This window comes from Equus przewalskii, chromosome X (assembly GCF_037783145.1).
Source record: "Equus przewalskii isolate Varuska chromosome X, EquPr2, whole genome shotgun sequence".
Lineage (NCBI taxonomy): Eukaryota > Metazoa > Chordata > Mammalia > Perissodactyla > Equidae > Equus > Equus przewalskii.
Window position 1 is genome coordinate 123092630 of NC_091863.1, and position 16059 is coordinate 123108688.

At 59.4% G+C, this 16059-nt stretch overlaps 2 protein-coding genes across 5 annotated transcripts; both read right to left on the reverse strand.

The window, feature by feature from the left end:
- Positions 1–1146: 1146 nt before the first annotated feature.
- NAA10 (N-alpha-acetyltransferase 10, NatA catalytic subunit) lies at positions 1147–6112 on the reverse strand. 2 transcript variants are annotated; one of them, XM_070604896.1, is made up of 8 exons: positions 5840–6112; positions 5324–5422; positions 4849–4907; positions 3973–4018; positions 3771–3886; positions 3525–3569; positions 2112–2196; positions 1147–1476 (listed from the first exon to the last, which is right to left on the reverse strand). In XM_070604896.1, exons 1-8 carry the CDS (start codon positions 5858–5860, stop codon positions 1240–1242), a joined length of 708 nt encoding a protein of 235 aa, XP_070460997.1. In that variant the 5' UTR covers positions 5861–6112; the 3' UTR covers positions 1147–1239. The 2 variants fall into 2 exon arrangements, with proteins under 2 accessions (XP_070460997.1, XP_070460998.1); XM_070604897.1 differs by lacking the exon at positions 3525–3569 and having other exon boundaries at positions 5840–6083.
- A 173-nt stretch (positions 6113–6285) lies between these two features.
- RENBP (renin binding protein) lies at positions 6286–13250 on the reverse strand. Of its 3 annotated transcripts, XM_070604893.1 has the most exons (11): positions 13105–13250; positions 12704–12813; positions 12518–12593; positions 12201–12276; positions 11853–12025; positions 10997–11221; positions 10327–10408; positions 9833–10008; positions 9034–9165; positions 6525–6612; positions 6286–6435 (listed from the first exon to the last, which is right to left on the reverse strand). In XM_070604893.1, exons 1-11 carry the CDS (start codon positions 13129–13131, stop codon positions 6302–6304), a joined length of 1299 nt encoding a protein of 432 aa, XP_070460994.1. In that variant the 5' UTR covers positions 13132–13250; the 3' UTR covers positions 6286–6301. The 3 variants fall into 3 exon arrangements, with proteins under 3 accessions (XP_070460994.1, XP_070460996.1, XP_070460995.1); XM_070604895.1 differs by lacking the exon at positions 12518–12593 and having other exon boundaries at positions 13105–13204; XM_070604894.1 differs by lacking the exons at positions 12518–12593; positions 12704–12813 and having other exon boundaries at positions 13105–13193.
- Between the last annotated feature and the right edge of the window lie 2809 nt (positions 13251–16059).

Genomic DNA, 16059 nt, shown 5'->3' on the forward strand with positions numbered 1-16059 from the left:
GAAGGGACTGACGCCAGGCGCAGAGGGCGGGGTAGGGCCCCGCCTCCGATCCCTACCACGGAGCCTGGGACTTGAGCCAATCAGAACAAAGCCTCGCCGGAGCCGGCGAGCAGGAGGGCACGCGCGGGCGCGTATTTTCGGCCCCCACCACCAGCCCCTGGTCTTAGCTTCCCTGGCCGCCTGTGGGTCACGTGCCAGGCGCCAGCCAAAGAGAACCGAGGTCCAGGCCCCGGTGGCGAATTATTCAGCCTAGTAGGGGAGCAGGCGTGCCGTCTGTATTAGCAGGGGCCTAAGATACAGTGACAGCTCAGGAATGCTGAGCTCCACTGGAAGGTGGGCAGCCCAGGCCGAACCCGCCCAGGGACTAGGAGCAGCAACTGATGGCGCTGCAGCCATCAAGGGAAGGGCAGCTACGAAAGGCACAGGAGCAAATTTTAGGGTTAGTGAAGCCATGACAAATGGAGGGCTTATATTTTGCATGGAATGAATGACATGAGAATTTGTCAAAATCCATAAAATGTAACACAAAGGGAAATATAGACCCTGGGCTAGAGTTAACAATAATGTGTCAATATTGGCTCATCAATTCTAACAAATGCACCACAATGCAATATGTTTATAATACCGGAAACTGTGAGTGACTGGGGAGTGGGGGTACGTGGGAACTCTGTACTGACTGCTCAGTTCTGTAAATGTAAAACTGTACTAAAAATAAAGTCTATTATTTTCAAATGAAGGCTCAGGGTTAGGGAGTAGATTCAAGGGGTATTATGGTGGTTGAACACACACGACTCGCTGACCTTTTGGATGGCAGGGGAGGGAGGAATCAAGAACAGTTGCTAGGGCTTGAGCAACTGGGTGGCTATCCATTACCCAGATAGAACATCGATAGGGAAGTCCAGTGAGCAGTTGGACTCACACAGCTGGAGCCCATCAAGGCAGTGGCAGAGGTTCCAAGCCTCCACGGTGGGGCTGGCTCCCCAGGGCCCAGAGATGCAGAAAGCCATCAGACTTGGGAGCCTCCCCCCCTCCAAAGCCCTGATAAAGAGAATCCCTTCTACTTGAGCTTGAGGTCCCCATCCATGGGGACACAAAGGGACCAGAGAGAGGCACACCCCCTGAATGTGCACACTCGCACACACAAACTCCCCAAGGCCACTGGGTGAAGTTTATTGTGAAACCTCACAGGGTGAGGATGGGATGAGCAGGCCAGGGCAGGGAGAGGAGCACATGCAGGCTCTAGGAGGCCGAGTCAGAGGCCTCTGAGCTGTCCTTGACATCAGTGCTCTCCGTGGTCTCGCTGACCTCGCTGAGGTCCTTGCTGTCACCACCGCTATCCTCAGCGGCCAGGCCCTTCTCCTCACGACAGGCCTCTCCCGAGCTTGGAAGTGAGTTGCCCTTGCTCTCCACCTTGTTCTCGATGGAGCCCAGCACCATGTGCCTGCCCTTCTCCTTCAGCTCCAGGTGCCGCCTCAGCTGCCGCCAGAAGCCCAGGGAGAAGTGGGAGGAAAGAGACAGGGCCTCAGGCTCCAGACCATGTAGGCCCTCTCTGGCTGCCCAAGATGGGGGGAGGGAGCCTGCACTTGTCACTTGCTGGGGGCAGGGCAGGAAGCACAGCACTGAATCAGGAGAGACGAGTTGAGTCCTGGCTCTGCCCTCTCGGGGCCTCCATTTCCTCTCCCCGCAAAGTGAGGGTACTCATGCCTCCCTCACACGGGCTGCTGAGAAGCCCTGTGAACAGCTCTGGCCCCCAGGGAGCCTTGGGCAGGACCTTGACTTTCTCCTCAGCCCAGTTTTGTCTTACCGCTGAGCCTTGGGGCAGGCCAAGGCTGTCCCCAGGCCCCCACAGTTGTTGTTGGGCCCCAGCTCTCAGCACACCCAGGGGCCCCCTCCCTTGCCTCTCACATCACGCCTCGGGGCTGTACCAACTTCTTCCTCAGAGAATGGGATCTTGGGCCAATGGCCTCCTTTAAAGGCCCGCCAAAGCCCAGCTCCCCACCTGACAGCTGAGGAAACAGGTGAAGAGAGCCCCAAGCTGCACCTCCCCTCCAGCAGGGCCTTGCTCATCCTCATCTGCGGGGACTGCAGCCCCCAATTCACGGGACTCTCACCTCGTCGGCCATCTGGGTGAGATCCCGCTTCATCGCATATGCATCTTCCCCATCTGCATAGTATTTGGGCTCCACTTCGCTGATCCTGGGAGCAGGGGGTGGAGAGAAGGAGGACAACCCAAATCAGGGGGCAAGTTCTCCTCGGCCTTCTGGCCTCAGCCGCTGCTACGACAGGGCATCATTTCTCCCCGAAGGACCCTCTGGGAGAAAGCAAGCCCCACTCCCAGCGTGGCCTTCCCTCTGCTCTCTCCAGCAGTAAGCAGTAAGTAGTGCCCAGCGCTTCTCCCCCGCCGGGCCTGCCACCATCCTGCACCCCTAACCTGGCTACCGAGGATGTTTCTGTGGTTTCTTCTGAGCTGAAGCCTTGCATTTAGCCATCCCCTTCCCTCCCTGCCCTGCTCCCTGTCACTTACTAGCCGATTCCTATGCCTGGGAAGCGGGGAAGGGTGCTGAGGCCTGTCCCTGGCAGTCGTTGCCAGGTGGCGTGGCCCCAGGCCCGAGCCTGCACCGGGAGGCCTGTGTGCAGACTCGAGTGCCCTGACGCTGGGAGGGGAGCCGCACTCAATGGCCTAGAAAGGCCCTGTCAGCCCTAAGACCCCGGAACTGTTGACCACCAGAGGCATCCGCATCCAAGTCAAACATCCCTCCTCAAATGCCCAGCCCTGAGGCCACTGCCCCTCCCAACAGACCCACCTCACCCCCAAGCAACCTGAGTGCCATCTCAGTGCGCCCTCCAGGGGCCACCCACCCCAGCCTCACTTTCAAGTGGCTTTTGGCACCATGTACTGGGTGTATCAGTTCGCTACCAGGCTCTCTCTGTCCAGTGTTGGGCACACAGAGACTCCCACATCCCTGAGCGGACATGCCCTCATCCGCCAGCATGCCCAGGGCTCTAGATTCCTTCGCTGCTCTTGCCCATGGCCCTTTCTGCCTGGATGTGCTTGGGTTTCTGTAGCACCGCATTCTCCTTCCTTCCGGGCCCACTTAGATGTTTCTAGGTGCCTGGTCACTAGGTCCTGCTCCTTGGGATCTGCTCATGTCCTGGGCCCTCAGCTCTAGTCCTGCACCTTCACTGAAAAGCCTGTGTGCTCTTCACCACACTGCCCTTCACCCAGCCCCAGCCAGCATCCAGCAAGCACTCCTCCACCCAGCAAGAGACGCCGCACATCCTCCTGTACCACAGCACGCTGCGGGCAGACTGCAGTGGGCAGGTGCTGGTGCCACTGAGAGTGCAGGAGGCATCCGGGCAATGTGTCGGCATCCACGGCCTGTTCCCCATCTCAGCTGACTCCGGCTCCTTCCTCTAGCCGCCCCCACCCCCCTGCCTGGAAGGCAGCTCAGCCCATCTCAGCCGCCTGGATGAGCTAGACCTGGGACCACCCCGCTCCATTAGAAAAATCTAGATCTACTTACTGAAAGTTGAGGGTGTTGGAATAGAGGTGCAGGGCGGCCCGGTTACTGCAGGGGAATAAGGTACTGCTGAGCTGCACAGACTTGGCCAGGCAGGGACAGCATGTCCAGGTCCTGCCCCTCCTCTTGGTCCCCCCTCCCCAATAATCCCACTTCCCGGATCTTCTCCAAAAGCCAGGGCACCCCAGGACCCACATCAAGACAGTATCTCCCCCACACACTCCCCCTTCCCTGGGCCCCGGCTTTCACCTCTTCCTGACATGCAGGGAGACATATTTGGCATTGAAGTTCTCTATCATGGCTCGGGAGGCCTGGTCCATCAGTTTCTGAGCCAGGCCGAGGCGCCGGTGGGAACGCTTCACAGCCTGGTGGGAGAACAGTGGGACCTTGAGGGCTGCCGCAACTAACCCATACTTCTACCCCCACCAGAGCCCGGGTGGGCCCTACGAACCAGTGAGGTGATATGTCCATGAGGCACGTCATCTGGGTCCTCTTCCCTAGAGCAAAAAGAAAGGAGAGAGGCTAGAAAGGAGCCTGGTGCAGATGCAACCACCCTCCAGCACGTGCACACAGCAGGAGTGCAGACTCCTCTGGCTGGCCCCAAAGTCGCCCCAAACGCTGGGGTCGGGGAGCGCTGGGACTGCAAACTCCACGCAGCAGCCAAAAGACATACGCAGTGTCAATGGAATACAGTGGAATATTGCTCAGTGATAAAAAGATGAGCTATGAAAAGACAGAGAGGAAACTTAAACACATATGACCAAGTAAAAGAAGCCAATCTGAAATGGCTACATAGTGTATGATTCCAATCATAAGACATTCTGGAAAAGGCACAACTATGGAGACAGGAAAAAGGTCAGTGGTTGTCAGAGGGGAGGCGGGAGGGAGGGATGAACAGGTGGAGCACCGAGAGTTCTTAGGGCAGTGAAACTACTCTGTATGATACTATAATCATAGATACATGACATTATGCATTTGTCCAAACCCACAAAAGGTACAACACAAAGAGTGAAACAATGTAATCTATGGACTTTAATAATAACGTAGCAATACTGGTTCATCAATTGTAAGAAACGTATCACAAGATGTTAATAACAGAGGAAACTGGGGGGAGAGGGGAGGGTTATATGGGAACCCTCTGTACTTTCAGTTTTTCTGTAAACCTAAAACTGAACTTAAAATATAGTCTCTTAATTAATTTTTAAAAAACAATCCAGGCAGTATTCTCCAGACACGTGTAGTATCGTTGCCCGCCACCCTACCCACCCAGCCCCAAAGTCCCCCCAGCTCCAACACTAGGTTTCTCTCTCTCTCCTTGGTGACTCACATTTTGGCCAGGACGTACCCCACAATCTTCCCATTCTCATCCTCAGCGATGTAAGAGAGCTGGTGAGAGGGAGGAGAAAGAAGTCAGAAAACAACTTCCTGTCTGAGCTGGAGGAGCCTTTGGCGGACTGCCTGCCTCTGGCTGTGTGCATGACAGAAGCGGCTCAAGTGGCGAGTTCAGTGACAGCTCCTGACATCCAGGCCAGGTGTCTTGGTTTCCCCACACCACACTGTGCCCCCTGTCCTTAGTCCAGAAGAGGAGGACAGACACAGGTTGGAGTCTTGCCCCGCTTCAGGTACCTCCTTTCCATTTGTCCCACCTCCAGCTGAAAACACCGCGGGCCTCACTCACCCAACACGCCCCGGGCTCTTTCTGCCCTTGCCCACTTCTCCCAAGCCCATCCAGGTTGGCTTTTCCTCAGCCTGGTTTCCCCCCAGCCTGGTTTCCCCCGTCTCCAAATTCAAAAGCGGCCCACCTGGGGCCAGGACAGGCCGTGGTAGAAGTAGTACTTCATCTGGTAGTTCTCGGGCAGGCACAGGAGGTTGCAGTGCTGCATGTTCATCAGGTCCTCTGGCTGAGGGGACGAGGGCAGTGGAATGCGCTCAGGCCAGGGGCTGCGCTAAGGAGGCCTCAGTTGTGCTAGCACCCTGCTCCCCAGCTGTCTACTCCCCGACACCCCCCCCGCCGCGCACGGCTGGGCGGGCGCTGTGACTATCTGCCTTGCACAGGCCGGGCCCAGAGCCGCTACGCCAAAATCGCCTGCCCCAGCCATGAACAGCAGCGCCGGGAGGCTCCCGGACACCATACACCTAAGCCCCGACATCCCGCACCGAATGGGTCCGCAGCCCCAGCCCTGCGCCCCCGGCTCCCCCGGCCTCTTCTTCGGGGAGGTCCCGCGCCCGGCCCGGGTTCGGCCGGGCCCCTCGGGAGCATGCGCACGCGGCCACCGGGCCCCGCGCCCACGCGGCGCGGACAGCCACCGGCCCCTCACCCTCGCATTGCGGATGTTCATAACGGCGGCGGGGCTCGCTGCTCCCCGCGGGGCGTGAACGCGCAGTCAGCTGCCGCCGCGCTCCGAAGCGACGCCGGGGCGGCCGGGCCGGGACTGGGGCTGGAGCTGGGTCTGGGCTCGCGGGAGCGGCGGCGGAAGGGGCGGTGCGCGCCGGGCCCGGCCACCGGCCGGATGTGCGCGCCGCCGGACCCGCCCTCCAGGCCGCTCGGCCAACGCGCGGGGCGGGCCAGTGCCGGGGCGGGGCCTGTCTGCGGGCCGGGGTGGGGCGGACCAATGGCCGGGCGAGCCCCAGCGCGGGGCGGGTCTGTCGGCGGGGTGGGAGGGTCCAGCGAGCCGGCAGGCCGCTGTCCCGAGGAGCAGGTGCCCTCCGGCCCGCGCGGCACCCCGCGCCTCCCGCGACCCCACAGACGCGCGCACACGGGCAGTGGAGTAGGCTCAGCTTTATTCCGCTCCTTGGCGGGCGGGGACAGCGGGCGGAAACCGGGCGCCGGGGGCCGGGGCCAAGGCAAGGCGGCTCAGCAGGGCTCCCAGCATCTCCTCGCACATGGCTAGGCACCGTGGCACGTGGAAGCAGCCTGCGGGGAGAGGCGTGATGTTGGGTTGGGAGGGCGGGGGGCAGCCGAGTGCCCCGAGACCCTGCGGCCCCGCCCTGACCCCCACTCACCTTTGAAAGGACCCCCCTTGATGGTGAGGGCGACCTTCCCCTCACGGTTCAGGTAGCCAAACCATTCCCCGAACTCTGGATCGCGAAACTAGAATAACAATGAGACAGTGACAGCCAGCGCCTGCCCAGACGGCAGCCCCCCAGATGCCAAAGGCCTGGGGAAGGGGTGCTCACCGTCCCTACTGTACCCCTACCCCGGGTCAGAGCCTGGGTTGACCCCAGGTAACGTGGGCTCCAGATTCAGTGCTCTTAACCGTGATAACGTGTCCTGGACAAAGATGAGACAAAGGGGCTTTCCTTTTTCCTCTTTCTGCAGTGGGGTAGAAGTCTGCAGCTAGATAACCCACTGGGGGAAGGGGCCACAGGCTGTAAGATGAAACACTGCAAGATGGAATAAAAAGAACCCTGCTTGGGGATGACAGAAACATTCTATATCTTGATTGCACTGGTGGTTACACAGATGCATACATTGTCATAACTCAGTGAACTGAACACAAGATGGATACATTTTAGTGTATATAAATCGTACTTCAATAAAATTGATTTAAAGAAAGAAACAAAGAGAATCCTAATGGAGGTCCTCGCTGACCTGTCACATAACTTTGTAACAAGTTACTCCCTTGGAGCCCCTGTTCCCTTCTTCCCAGGCCTGTCTTCCAGTAGGTGAGATTGTGGACATGCAGCACGAAGATCTGACTCCTGCCTTGTTCGCTGCAGGTCCCAAACACATCTCCTCCCCCCTCAGAGCCACCTGGAATCTGCGCCTGCCCAGCAGCTCTGCTGACCCATTCCACATTCCTTCCTTCTCTCCTGCCCGCATCCCATTGAGCGCCTGTCCCAGAGGCTTGTCAGTTCCTTCCAGATGCCCCAGGATGGACCTCAGAGGCCTGGCCTCCACCCTTCTCTTTCCTCCCCCAGTAGAGACTTCGGTGGAGCCCCTTCTCTCAAGGGTCATAGATGAAATCAATGACATTGAAGTCCACTATCAAAATGTCTTCTTAAGTTGGAGCCTATGAGTTGGTGTATTTTTTTTCGTAGGAGGTATAACTCGTTCTGTATCTATTCATTCTATCTTTCTAGGGACATTGTTCATGTTCCTTGTTCTTATTTATTTTTCAACTGCTTGATCTGACGTGGGAAGATAATGAAGAATTTAACTGTTTTCCTGTTCAGTTTTTCCATGGATGTCTGAATTTTTGTTTTTTGTATTCTGTTATGTTGGTTAGTGCATAATGATCTACCTGTTGATTATAACTTTTGTAATTGTTCAATGCCATCTCTCTCTGTTTAAAATGTATTCCTTAAATTTCACTTTATGCAGTTAAAACTAGTGGTTTCTAAGACATGTTCTTTATGAATGCATTCAAGATTAAAAGAGAGCCAAGGGCCTCACGACTCCTGTATTGGGAAGCAGTGATGAGCATGCGCGATACTTGGAGATGCCTCTCTAACTGCAACATAATATGAACACATTTGGGATTTCGATCGGTGACAAAGTTGAGCACTGCTAATACCACCGTGGCTCACCGCCTCCGTTCACAACGGAAGCACACACTGGATTTCAGTTTGAGGTTAGTGCAAACAACGATGGAATTTGCTCCTAGGTTTCGAAGGCCACAGACCCCAGAATAACGCCCCCTGATATAGTCCCTCCCATACTGGGGTTTACCAGTGGAGTGAGAGGTGGCTTTACAAACACATCAGGGATCTTCCTTCATTCACCACCAGGCTCAGCACCCTTGGTAGCAGCTGGTACAGCTCATCACTCTGCTTATAGCACTTTGGCCTCTGGGCGCCCCTGGCTTCTTCTTGTCTCCTTTACTGGGCTCTCCTACTCCCTCTCCTCTTCTCCTTCTGTCCTCAAAAGCTTACAGTACCATCTATGTTCTATGCCACCTGAACGATTGTGGCCACCCAGACCTCTCCCACTCAACCAGACTCTGAGCCCTCTCTGCCCACTGCAGCTCGCTTCTCAGGCCAGGCCCTGTCCTTGCTGGCTGAGATGACAGCTACAGCCTCCTGTCTCCCTGCCGTTGCCCCGGGCCCTACAGCCTCCCCTCCCAAAGTCCCAGGACCCATAACACCTAAGTCAGACAAGGAGACCCCTCTGTGCAGAGCACCTCTGATTCACCTTTATTCCCTCCTCTCGCCCCCCACCCCAGTCCCCTGACCTTGCTTTATTTCCACAGCTCTCATCACCATCTCTATGTTTGCTGGCTTGCTTGTTTATAATCTGTCCCCACCCCACCACTGAAATGTGAGCTCCAGGAAGGCCAGGGGCCGCTTCATTGACTGAACAGAGGGCCGGCCTGGACCTCCAGGAACTCTCAGCCCAGTGGAGGGACCACGCTCAGTGAGGGGGGTCGAAGGGGGTGTGGAGCGAGCCTCCTCATTCCTGCCCAGCCTTCCCAGACAGCCCAGGCCTGCCTGGGGAGGAAGGGCTGCCTGCTGTCTCCTCCATACCCCCATTGAGCCCAGAGAGGGCTCTGGTCCAGGAAGCAGCATTTACCTGGCGGAAGGTGTACTCAGCCACCTGGTAGAAGAGCTGTAGTAAGGCAGGGTCCCCACTGTCACTGTAGCCCATGAGGAAGGCAATCATGGCTTCGCTGTGTGGCCACCAGAGCTTCATGGCCCACTCAAGCTGAAAGCAGAGCAGAGGCATGTGTCCGAGGCCCCTGAGCCCCACCCTCCACTGCCCCTCTCGGCAGGAAAGTCAGTCAACCCCATGGTTCAGATCCTGGCTCAGACTCCATCTGGCCTGAGCACTTGGAGCTTAATCATGGGATGGTCATCCCTGGGAGTCTGAACGACCCCTCAGAGGTGGACTAGCTGCCCGACCCAGAGGCTCTCTGAGTAGCCCCTTCCAAAAGGCAAGGGTGGGACCAGCTCCCATTTAGGCCTGGAATCGAAATGCTGTCTGTTTTGTTAGTCTATCTAAAGCCCCTTGGACGCTCAGCTCCTGCTAGTGGCAGGGCCAGCCCCCTCTATAGATCACAGAAGGACCAAGGCCTTGGTCAGAGGGAATGGACATAAAGAGAGGAAAGCTGCTCCAGCTGCTGATGCCTCAGAAGGCCAGAGAGCCTTTCAAAGACCAGGGGGACACGTGTCGCTGCACTGGCCTTCCTATGCATGTGAGGGTGAGAACCACCAGCACAGAAGTCAAGAGCTGACCACCGGGGTCACGCTGGGCAAGTTCACCACTCCAAGTCCCAGGTTCCCTTCTATGAACCAACCAAGGACAGCACCCACCTCCCAGGACAGAAGGCCTTGAACAGGCTAGTACCATGTGGCCCTAGGCACATTCCCACCTGGGTGGGGCAAAGGCCGTCGGCATCCTGGAAGTAGAAGAGGCCTCCGTGGTCAGGGTCCCATCCAGAGCGGAAAGGCAACAATAGGAACTTCTCAATAACATGGGCTCGAAGTTCTGGGTCACCTTTCCGGGTGGCGTGACGGAGTAAGAACCAGCCAGCTTCCAGCGCGTGGCCTGGTGAGGGCTCGGGGTAAGACAGGCAGCCGATCCTTCCCCAGGCAGGGGGGCCCAAGCCCCTGCACTGACCACAGTGCCTTCCCTCCTCCCTCCCTCCCGAACACCCCTACAGAAAGCTGGCTCTCCCGGTCTGTCTCAGTCTCGCTCTCCTGCTGCTGACGCCCCAGCCTGAAAGGCTGGTCCCTACTTCTCTGTCTGTGTGGAAGGTGGAGGGAGGAAGGCAGCCCCCAGGTGCTCACCACATCGAAGCCCAGAACCCAAGGCTGAGCGCTCGCCTCCCCTGAGTGCAGGCCTCCAGCCCACCCTGCCTCTCACCTGGGTTCTGGTGTCTCCCCAGGCAACCAGAAAGTTCCTCGCCGCCCTCTGACACGTTCTCCAGTATAGCCTGCCCATCCCTCTGCCAGAGGAGGAGCAAGAGAAGGTAATTCTGCCTTCAGCGCCCCCATCCAATCAGAAAGACTCTCCTTCCCCCCCTCCCTCCCTCCATGATCTGCAGGCTCAGCAGGCCTGGCTGAGAGAGGCATTTGAGGTGGGGGCCCGAGTCACTTCAAGGGCCTGGACGGATTCTAACACTTGCCTCGGGCCTGAGTCCCTGAGGTGGGAAGGGTGAAACATTGAACAGGGACTGAGATTGGGTGGGCTGGGCTGCCCCCTGAGGCCTGAAAGGACTTGGGTCTGGCCGGGTTTCCTGCTCTCTGGCATGCCCAGGGGCTCTGGCACCCTCTCTCCTGCCCTCAGCCCCACCTGACTCTCTGTGGTGGGGTGTGTGGACTCTCCTGGGGCCCTCCACCTTCCCGAGGGTCCTGGGCCGCACCTCACCCCGGCCCAGCCTTCCCGTGTCTCCCTGTCTGAAGGAGGCCATCAGGGCCCAGCTTGAAGGTGGGTGCGAGTAGAGGGGGTGCCCCGGGGGGTGGGGAATGGGGGTTTCCCTGCCCCCCAGCTCCCAGGCCCCCTCTGGCAGCCGGCATCAGCCTCCTGCCCCCACCTGGACGTGCTGAAGGATCCTCTGGGCACACCAGTTGCCCAGCTCCATGTAGTTGCCTGCTAGCTCCTCGTCCGCCTCCCCAAGCTGCTCCACTAGGCTAAGCAGCATCATGGGCACCGCCATGGACTCCGAGGCCGGGGTCCCCGGGAGCTGGGGCCGGCCAAGCCCTGACGGGTCCTCTCGCACCCAGTGCACGATCTGGTCCATCATCTCCACCGCTTCGCTCTGGGACAGGAGGTGAGGGAAGGCCCAGGCTGACGCTGCCTCCCATGCAGTCTGGTCCCTCACGTGCTGACCTGCAGGGTCCCCAGGACTCGGCACCGGGGTGAGAGAACTGTGTCCTCCCACCCACTCGTAGGACACCTTCCCCTGGGCCCACTCTGGACCTCACCCCAGGGTGCGTGCTGGGGGCTGGGGTGGATCTGGCCCACCTGCCTTGCGGGCTCCCAGTCTGGGGGTGCAGGCCGCTCCCAGGCAGTGGGGTCGGGTCTGAAAGCACAGGGGGCCCAGGGAGGAGAGAGAGGCCCACCCCCCAGCCCGGGCAGGGCATAGATTGGTCCCTCTGTGCCGAGGGCCTCTGTGGGAGTGTGTGGAGGAGAGTTCAGAGGTAAAGGAGACTTCTAGGGGGTCACCCATAGACACATGGTGACAATACAGCACAACAAAGGGGGTGTTGCCAGCAGCCGGGCTGTGGCGGCCCAGAGGAAGGCCTGACATTGACAGACCCAGCCTGCAGACAGGGCTCCGGGGGGGGGGGGGGGCAGGGGCTTGCACAGGGAACAGGAATGTGTCAGGTGGCCATTCCCTGCACAGGCTAGGGCCCAGAGACTCACAGGGTAGCCTTCCTCACACGCACCTGGTAACGCGCTTCCCCTGTCACCCGCCACAGCTCGTTCATGGCCATGGTGTAGAAACACTCGCTGAAGATGGTCCTCTGCACCTTGACAGGGCGGCCGTCCCGTGTCAACACAAAGGCACACTTCTTCCCAGGAGGTGCCACTCGGGCATGACGCAGCAAGAATTCACCACCTGGTGGTTGGGAAGTTGGCATGCTAGACTTTAGGTGAGGAAACCCTCACCTCCCCCTTCCTTCCTCCCTGTGAGTGTCCGCAGGCCCTTTGCTGCTTCTAGACCCGCTAGGAACTAGGCACACGTGCACTAACTTGGAGGGACCTCTGGGGAGATGGGGGCAGAGAGGAGGCACCTGCTTTAGCTGAATCCAGAAGCTCAGGGAGGCGGAAGCGCTCGAGCTTGCGGTACAGGCGACAATACATCCACACCTGTGGGGGAGTGGAGGGAACACGCCTTTAACGGAGAGCAGTGGGGGCCTCAGGGCTGGCATGAGGGGCAGTGAGTCCTAGGTGCTCCTGTTGTGGGAGGAAGAGTGTTGAGATGATGGGCCTTGTCGTGTATGTGTATGTGTGTGTGTGTGTGTGTGTGTGTGTGTACCGAGGCAGGACAGGGCAAGGCAACTCCGGCTTCCACCCCTGGGAGAGCTGCCGGCCTGGGCACATCCCCTACCTGCCTCCCCTGCAGCCAGACATACTTGAGATCGTCATACACTCTCCCTTCGCGACTGAGGCACGTGAAGAAGCCCCTGCAGGACGTGCAGCATTAACAAAGGGGGAAGGGGCTTCGCACCCGCCCACCGGCTCGCCGCCCCTCTGGGCTCAGCAGATCTGAGGGCACTGGGAGGGGGAGGCGCACCCATGCTCCTGGTCATGGGAGTGCTCCATCCAGAAAGCCACCACTCGGTCCAGCTCCTGCCCCACTCGCTCCTTCCAGGCTTGCAGAGTCTCCTGCTCCTTCTCCATGTCCTGGGGGAACTCGGCAATTAGAAGCGCAGCTCCCTCACAGATCTCCCCATCTTCCCGGGGCCCAGCCTCCTCAACGGGCTCCACTGTGCCCCAGATCACTCCAGACTTAAGTGGGACCCAGGGCTACCTGAGGCCCCCTAGGCCCTCTAGGCCCCCCGGCCTTGGGACCCAGCCCTTGGGCTTCCCCCCACCCTTGTTCGGGGCTGCCCTCCAGCACGGGACCGTGCTGACTCCACCGTCCCAGGGACGCTCCAGGACTGCACCCTCCCTCCCACGGGCCCCACCACTGGCCTGCCACACTCGGAGACCCCCGCTCATCCCTCCCTCTCCTCCAGGAAGCCAGACGGAGCTGGTCGCGGTCCCGTGACTGTCACTCAGCTGACCCAGCCGCGCCCCACCCACACCCTCCTATCGGGGGTTCCGCAGGGCTCGGAGGCGGGGCCCGCGGCAGGGGCGGGACTTGGCGGTCGCGGGCCCCGCCCCTGCGCTCTGGCTCCGCCCCCACGCTCAGCCCATCCGCGACCCTCCGGCGGCGGTAGAGTCCTGCAGGGCTTCGAGATGCCGGCTGCTAGGCGCCCTTGGCTCAAGATCCTCCTTCTGGGAGACGCTGGGTGGGCTGGCAGAACGGTCTGGGGCAGGAGGGGGCGGGGAACGCGGGGCCGCCCCCTCCACCCCGCCGCAGACACCTTTCCCCACCCTTGAGCTGAGCCCAGAGAGGGGCCCTAGTGGGCGAGGGCCTGCCTGATCAGGGCAGGGCGGCCGAGGGCGGTGGCCCCAGCAAGGGCGTGAGGGTGCAGTACAGCAGGAGAGGGGACAGCTGGAAATGCCTGAACCCAGAGGCTCCTCTGACCTGTGACCCCACAGGGTGGGCAAGTCCCCTCTGATGAATCAGCTCCTCACCCACTGCTTCAGCAGTCAGTAGCAGGCAACCGTTAGTGCTGACTTCTTCACTCAAGTGATGCAGCTGGAAGGCCAGAGGGTAACTGTGCAGATAAGCGTGGGCATCCCAGGACTTCTCTGCCTTCAGGCCCCACCAAGTTCTCCAGACCTGTCTTCCAGCGCTCAGATCTGCTTTGTGTGGCTCTGTGACTGTCTGACCTGATCAGGTGCTCCAAGGAAGGCTGGCCGAACTGTCCCTCACTTTCCCTGCCAGCAGCAGTTATGTGGAGGGAGTGTTCCAAGGGCCAGAACGCCTGAGGCCCCTGGGTTCCCAGTGTGGCTCGGAGGATCTTGGACTTCTGGGTCGGTCATCCTTTCTTCTGGAAGGATCCATGGCAGCCCAGGAGTGTAACTGGGCCTCTCCACCTCATCAGTGCAGCACTGGGCCACAGCCGGCATGGAGAGGTTCCAGTTCCTGGGCATGGTGCTGTTCGGTGGCTCCCACTGCTGTGTGCTGGTGTCATTGTAGCTGCCTCCTTCCAGGCTATGGCTGCATGGTGGGCAGAGTTCCTGCTGCAGGCTGACCCTCCCAACCGAAAACAGTTCCCCTTTGTGATGCTTGGGAATAAGACTGATGCTCCTGGCCGGCAGGTAGGTGTATACTGTAGCTGCTCTGTGTCACCCCCACCTTAGCTTATGCTTAAAGTGTTCTGGCTTTGGGCCCAGTTGGGCTTGTGTTGACCCACTCTGCTTGCAGACACCTGTCACTATTTATGGCATATTTCCCTTCATGTCCAGCCTCTCCCCTGCCTTTCTTGCACTCTGTCCCCCTCATACCTAGCCAAGGACAAGCTTTGGTGTGTGGAGGGTTCCAAGGTTCCTGTGGGTGGGCCCCCTGGCCCTGGGTCCAGGGGGTGCTGTGCAGGTCTCTCCCCAGGAGGCTGAGCCCAGCATTTGGAGACCAGCGCCAAAGACGCTACTGGTGTGGCCCTTGAGGCAGGTGAGCTGAGAGATGGCGGAGCGGGGTGGGAAGAACCCCTATAGCCCTCACCAGGCTAAGCAGCCACAGAGCCATCTGTCCCATGTCTGGCAGATCTGCACAGGCCCCTCCCCTTCTGGAGACAGCCCCACATGTACTCTTTGCCCCAGCCAGCCCATGTCTTCCCACCCCTGGGGATTGCTCCTACTGCTCCAATCTGAAGAACACGTACCTGTCCCTCTTCCTGGGCCCCTGTCCCCCATAAGGCCACTGGGCTCTGGGTCATGTCAGAGTTGGTGAGGTGGGGAAGACAGAGCCATAGCTCCCAGTGCCAAGATCCACAGGACCCCATATGATACAAGACACCATGAGCCCAGTGGAGTGAGCACCAGAGAAAGAGCTCGCCTTTGGAGCTTCCTGGGAGAGGTGGAATTGGACTGGGCCTTATGTCCGTGAGTTCGGCCCATGGGCGCGTGCACGCACACTCACTAGGCAGAGATGGAGGAGGTGGCTTTTGGTACCAGTGACTGGGCCAGAGGGGGAAATGAGGGGGGGCATGCTGAAGAAGCGTCTCCCCATGCCCCTTCTCTCCCTAGCACCAGCACTGGGACCAGCGTGCCCTCTGGCAGCATTGTGCTGTTCCCCTCTGCCCCGTCTGGCACCAAGACCCACACCTGCTGAGCCCTGGCCACACTCCTCCGGCTGCCTTGCCCCGGGTTCTCTGGGCCTCCTGGATGGTTGGCACTAAGTACTAATTCCATCCATCTAACCCTGCCTATACCACCCACCCTAGCAATACCACCCCATCCCAACAGTGGGACTGTCACAGTTGGTTCAATAAAAGTTAGGCTTCTTCCCCTTTGGGGTCCTGGTTCATGTGCCAGAGGGAGCTAGACAAGAGGATTCCCACCTGCAGCACCTGCTGAGCCCCACACAGGGAAACCAGCCTGTGGGTAACGCCAATCTGTCCTGCACAGCTGACACTCCGGGGGCATTCTGGGGGCCCTGAGCTCCTAGGGGAAAGAGCTCCAGCTCGGCCCTCCCTAACCATCCAAGGAGGCTGGTGGTTGGTGACCTGCCTAGGCCTTTGCCCTAGTCCCCTGTCCTCTGGCTGGGGAGGGAAGGAAAGGTGATCCAGTCTCGTGACAGGGAGCCCCTTGGCCTGTGCCCTGCATTGTGGGACCTTCTGCGGGCAGCCTGGCTCAGTCCCAAGGCCAGGAATGTGATGGAGTCTCGAAACTTGGGGGGCAATTGGGAAGCAGAATCCTACTCATGGCAGGCCCAGCAAGCAAGAGGCTCCCAGGGGGTTCAGTGAGCCCTGGGGGCCCAGTTCCCCCCTCTGGCCCCTTCATGTCAGAGGCCTGGACAGAGCAAGGGGCAGCAGATGG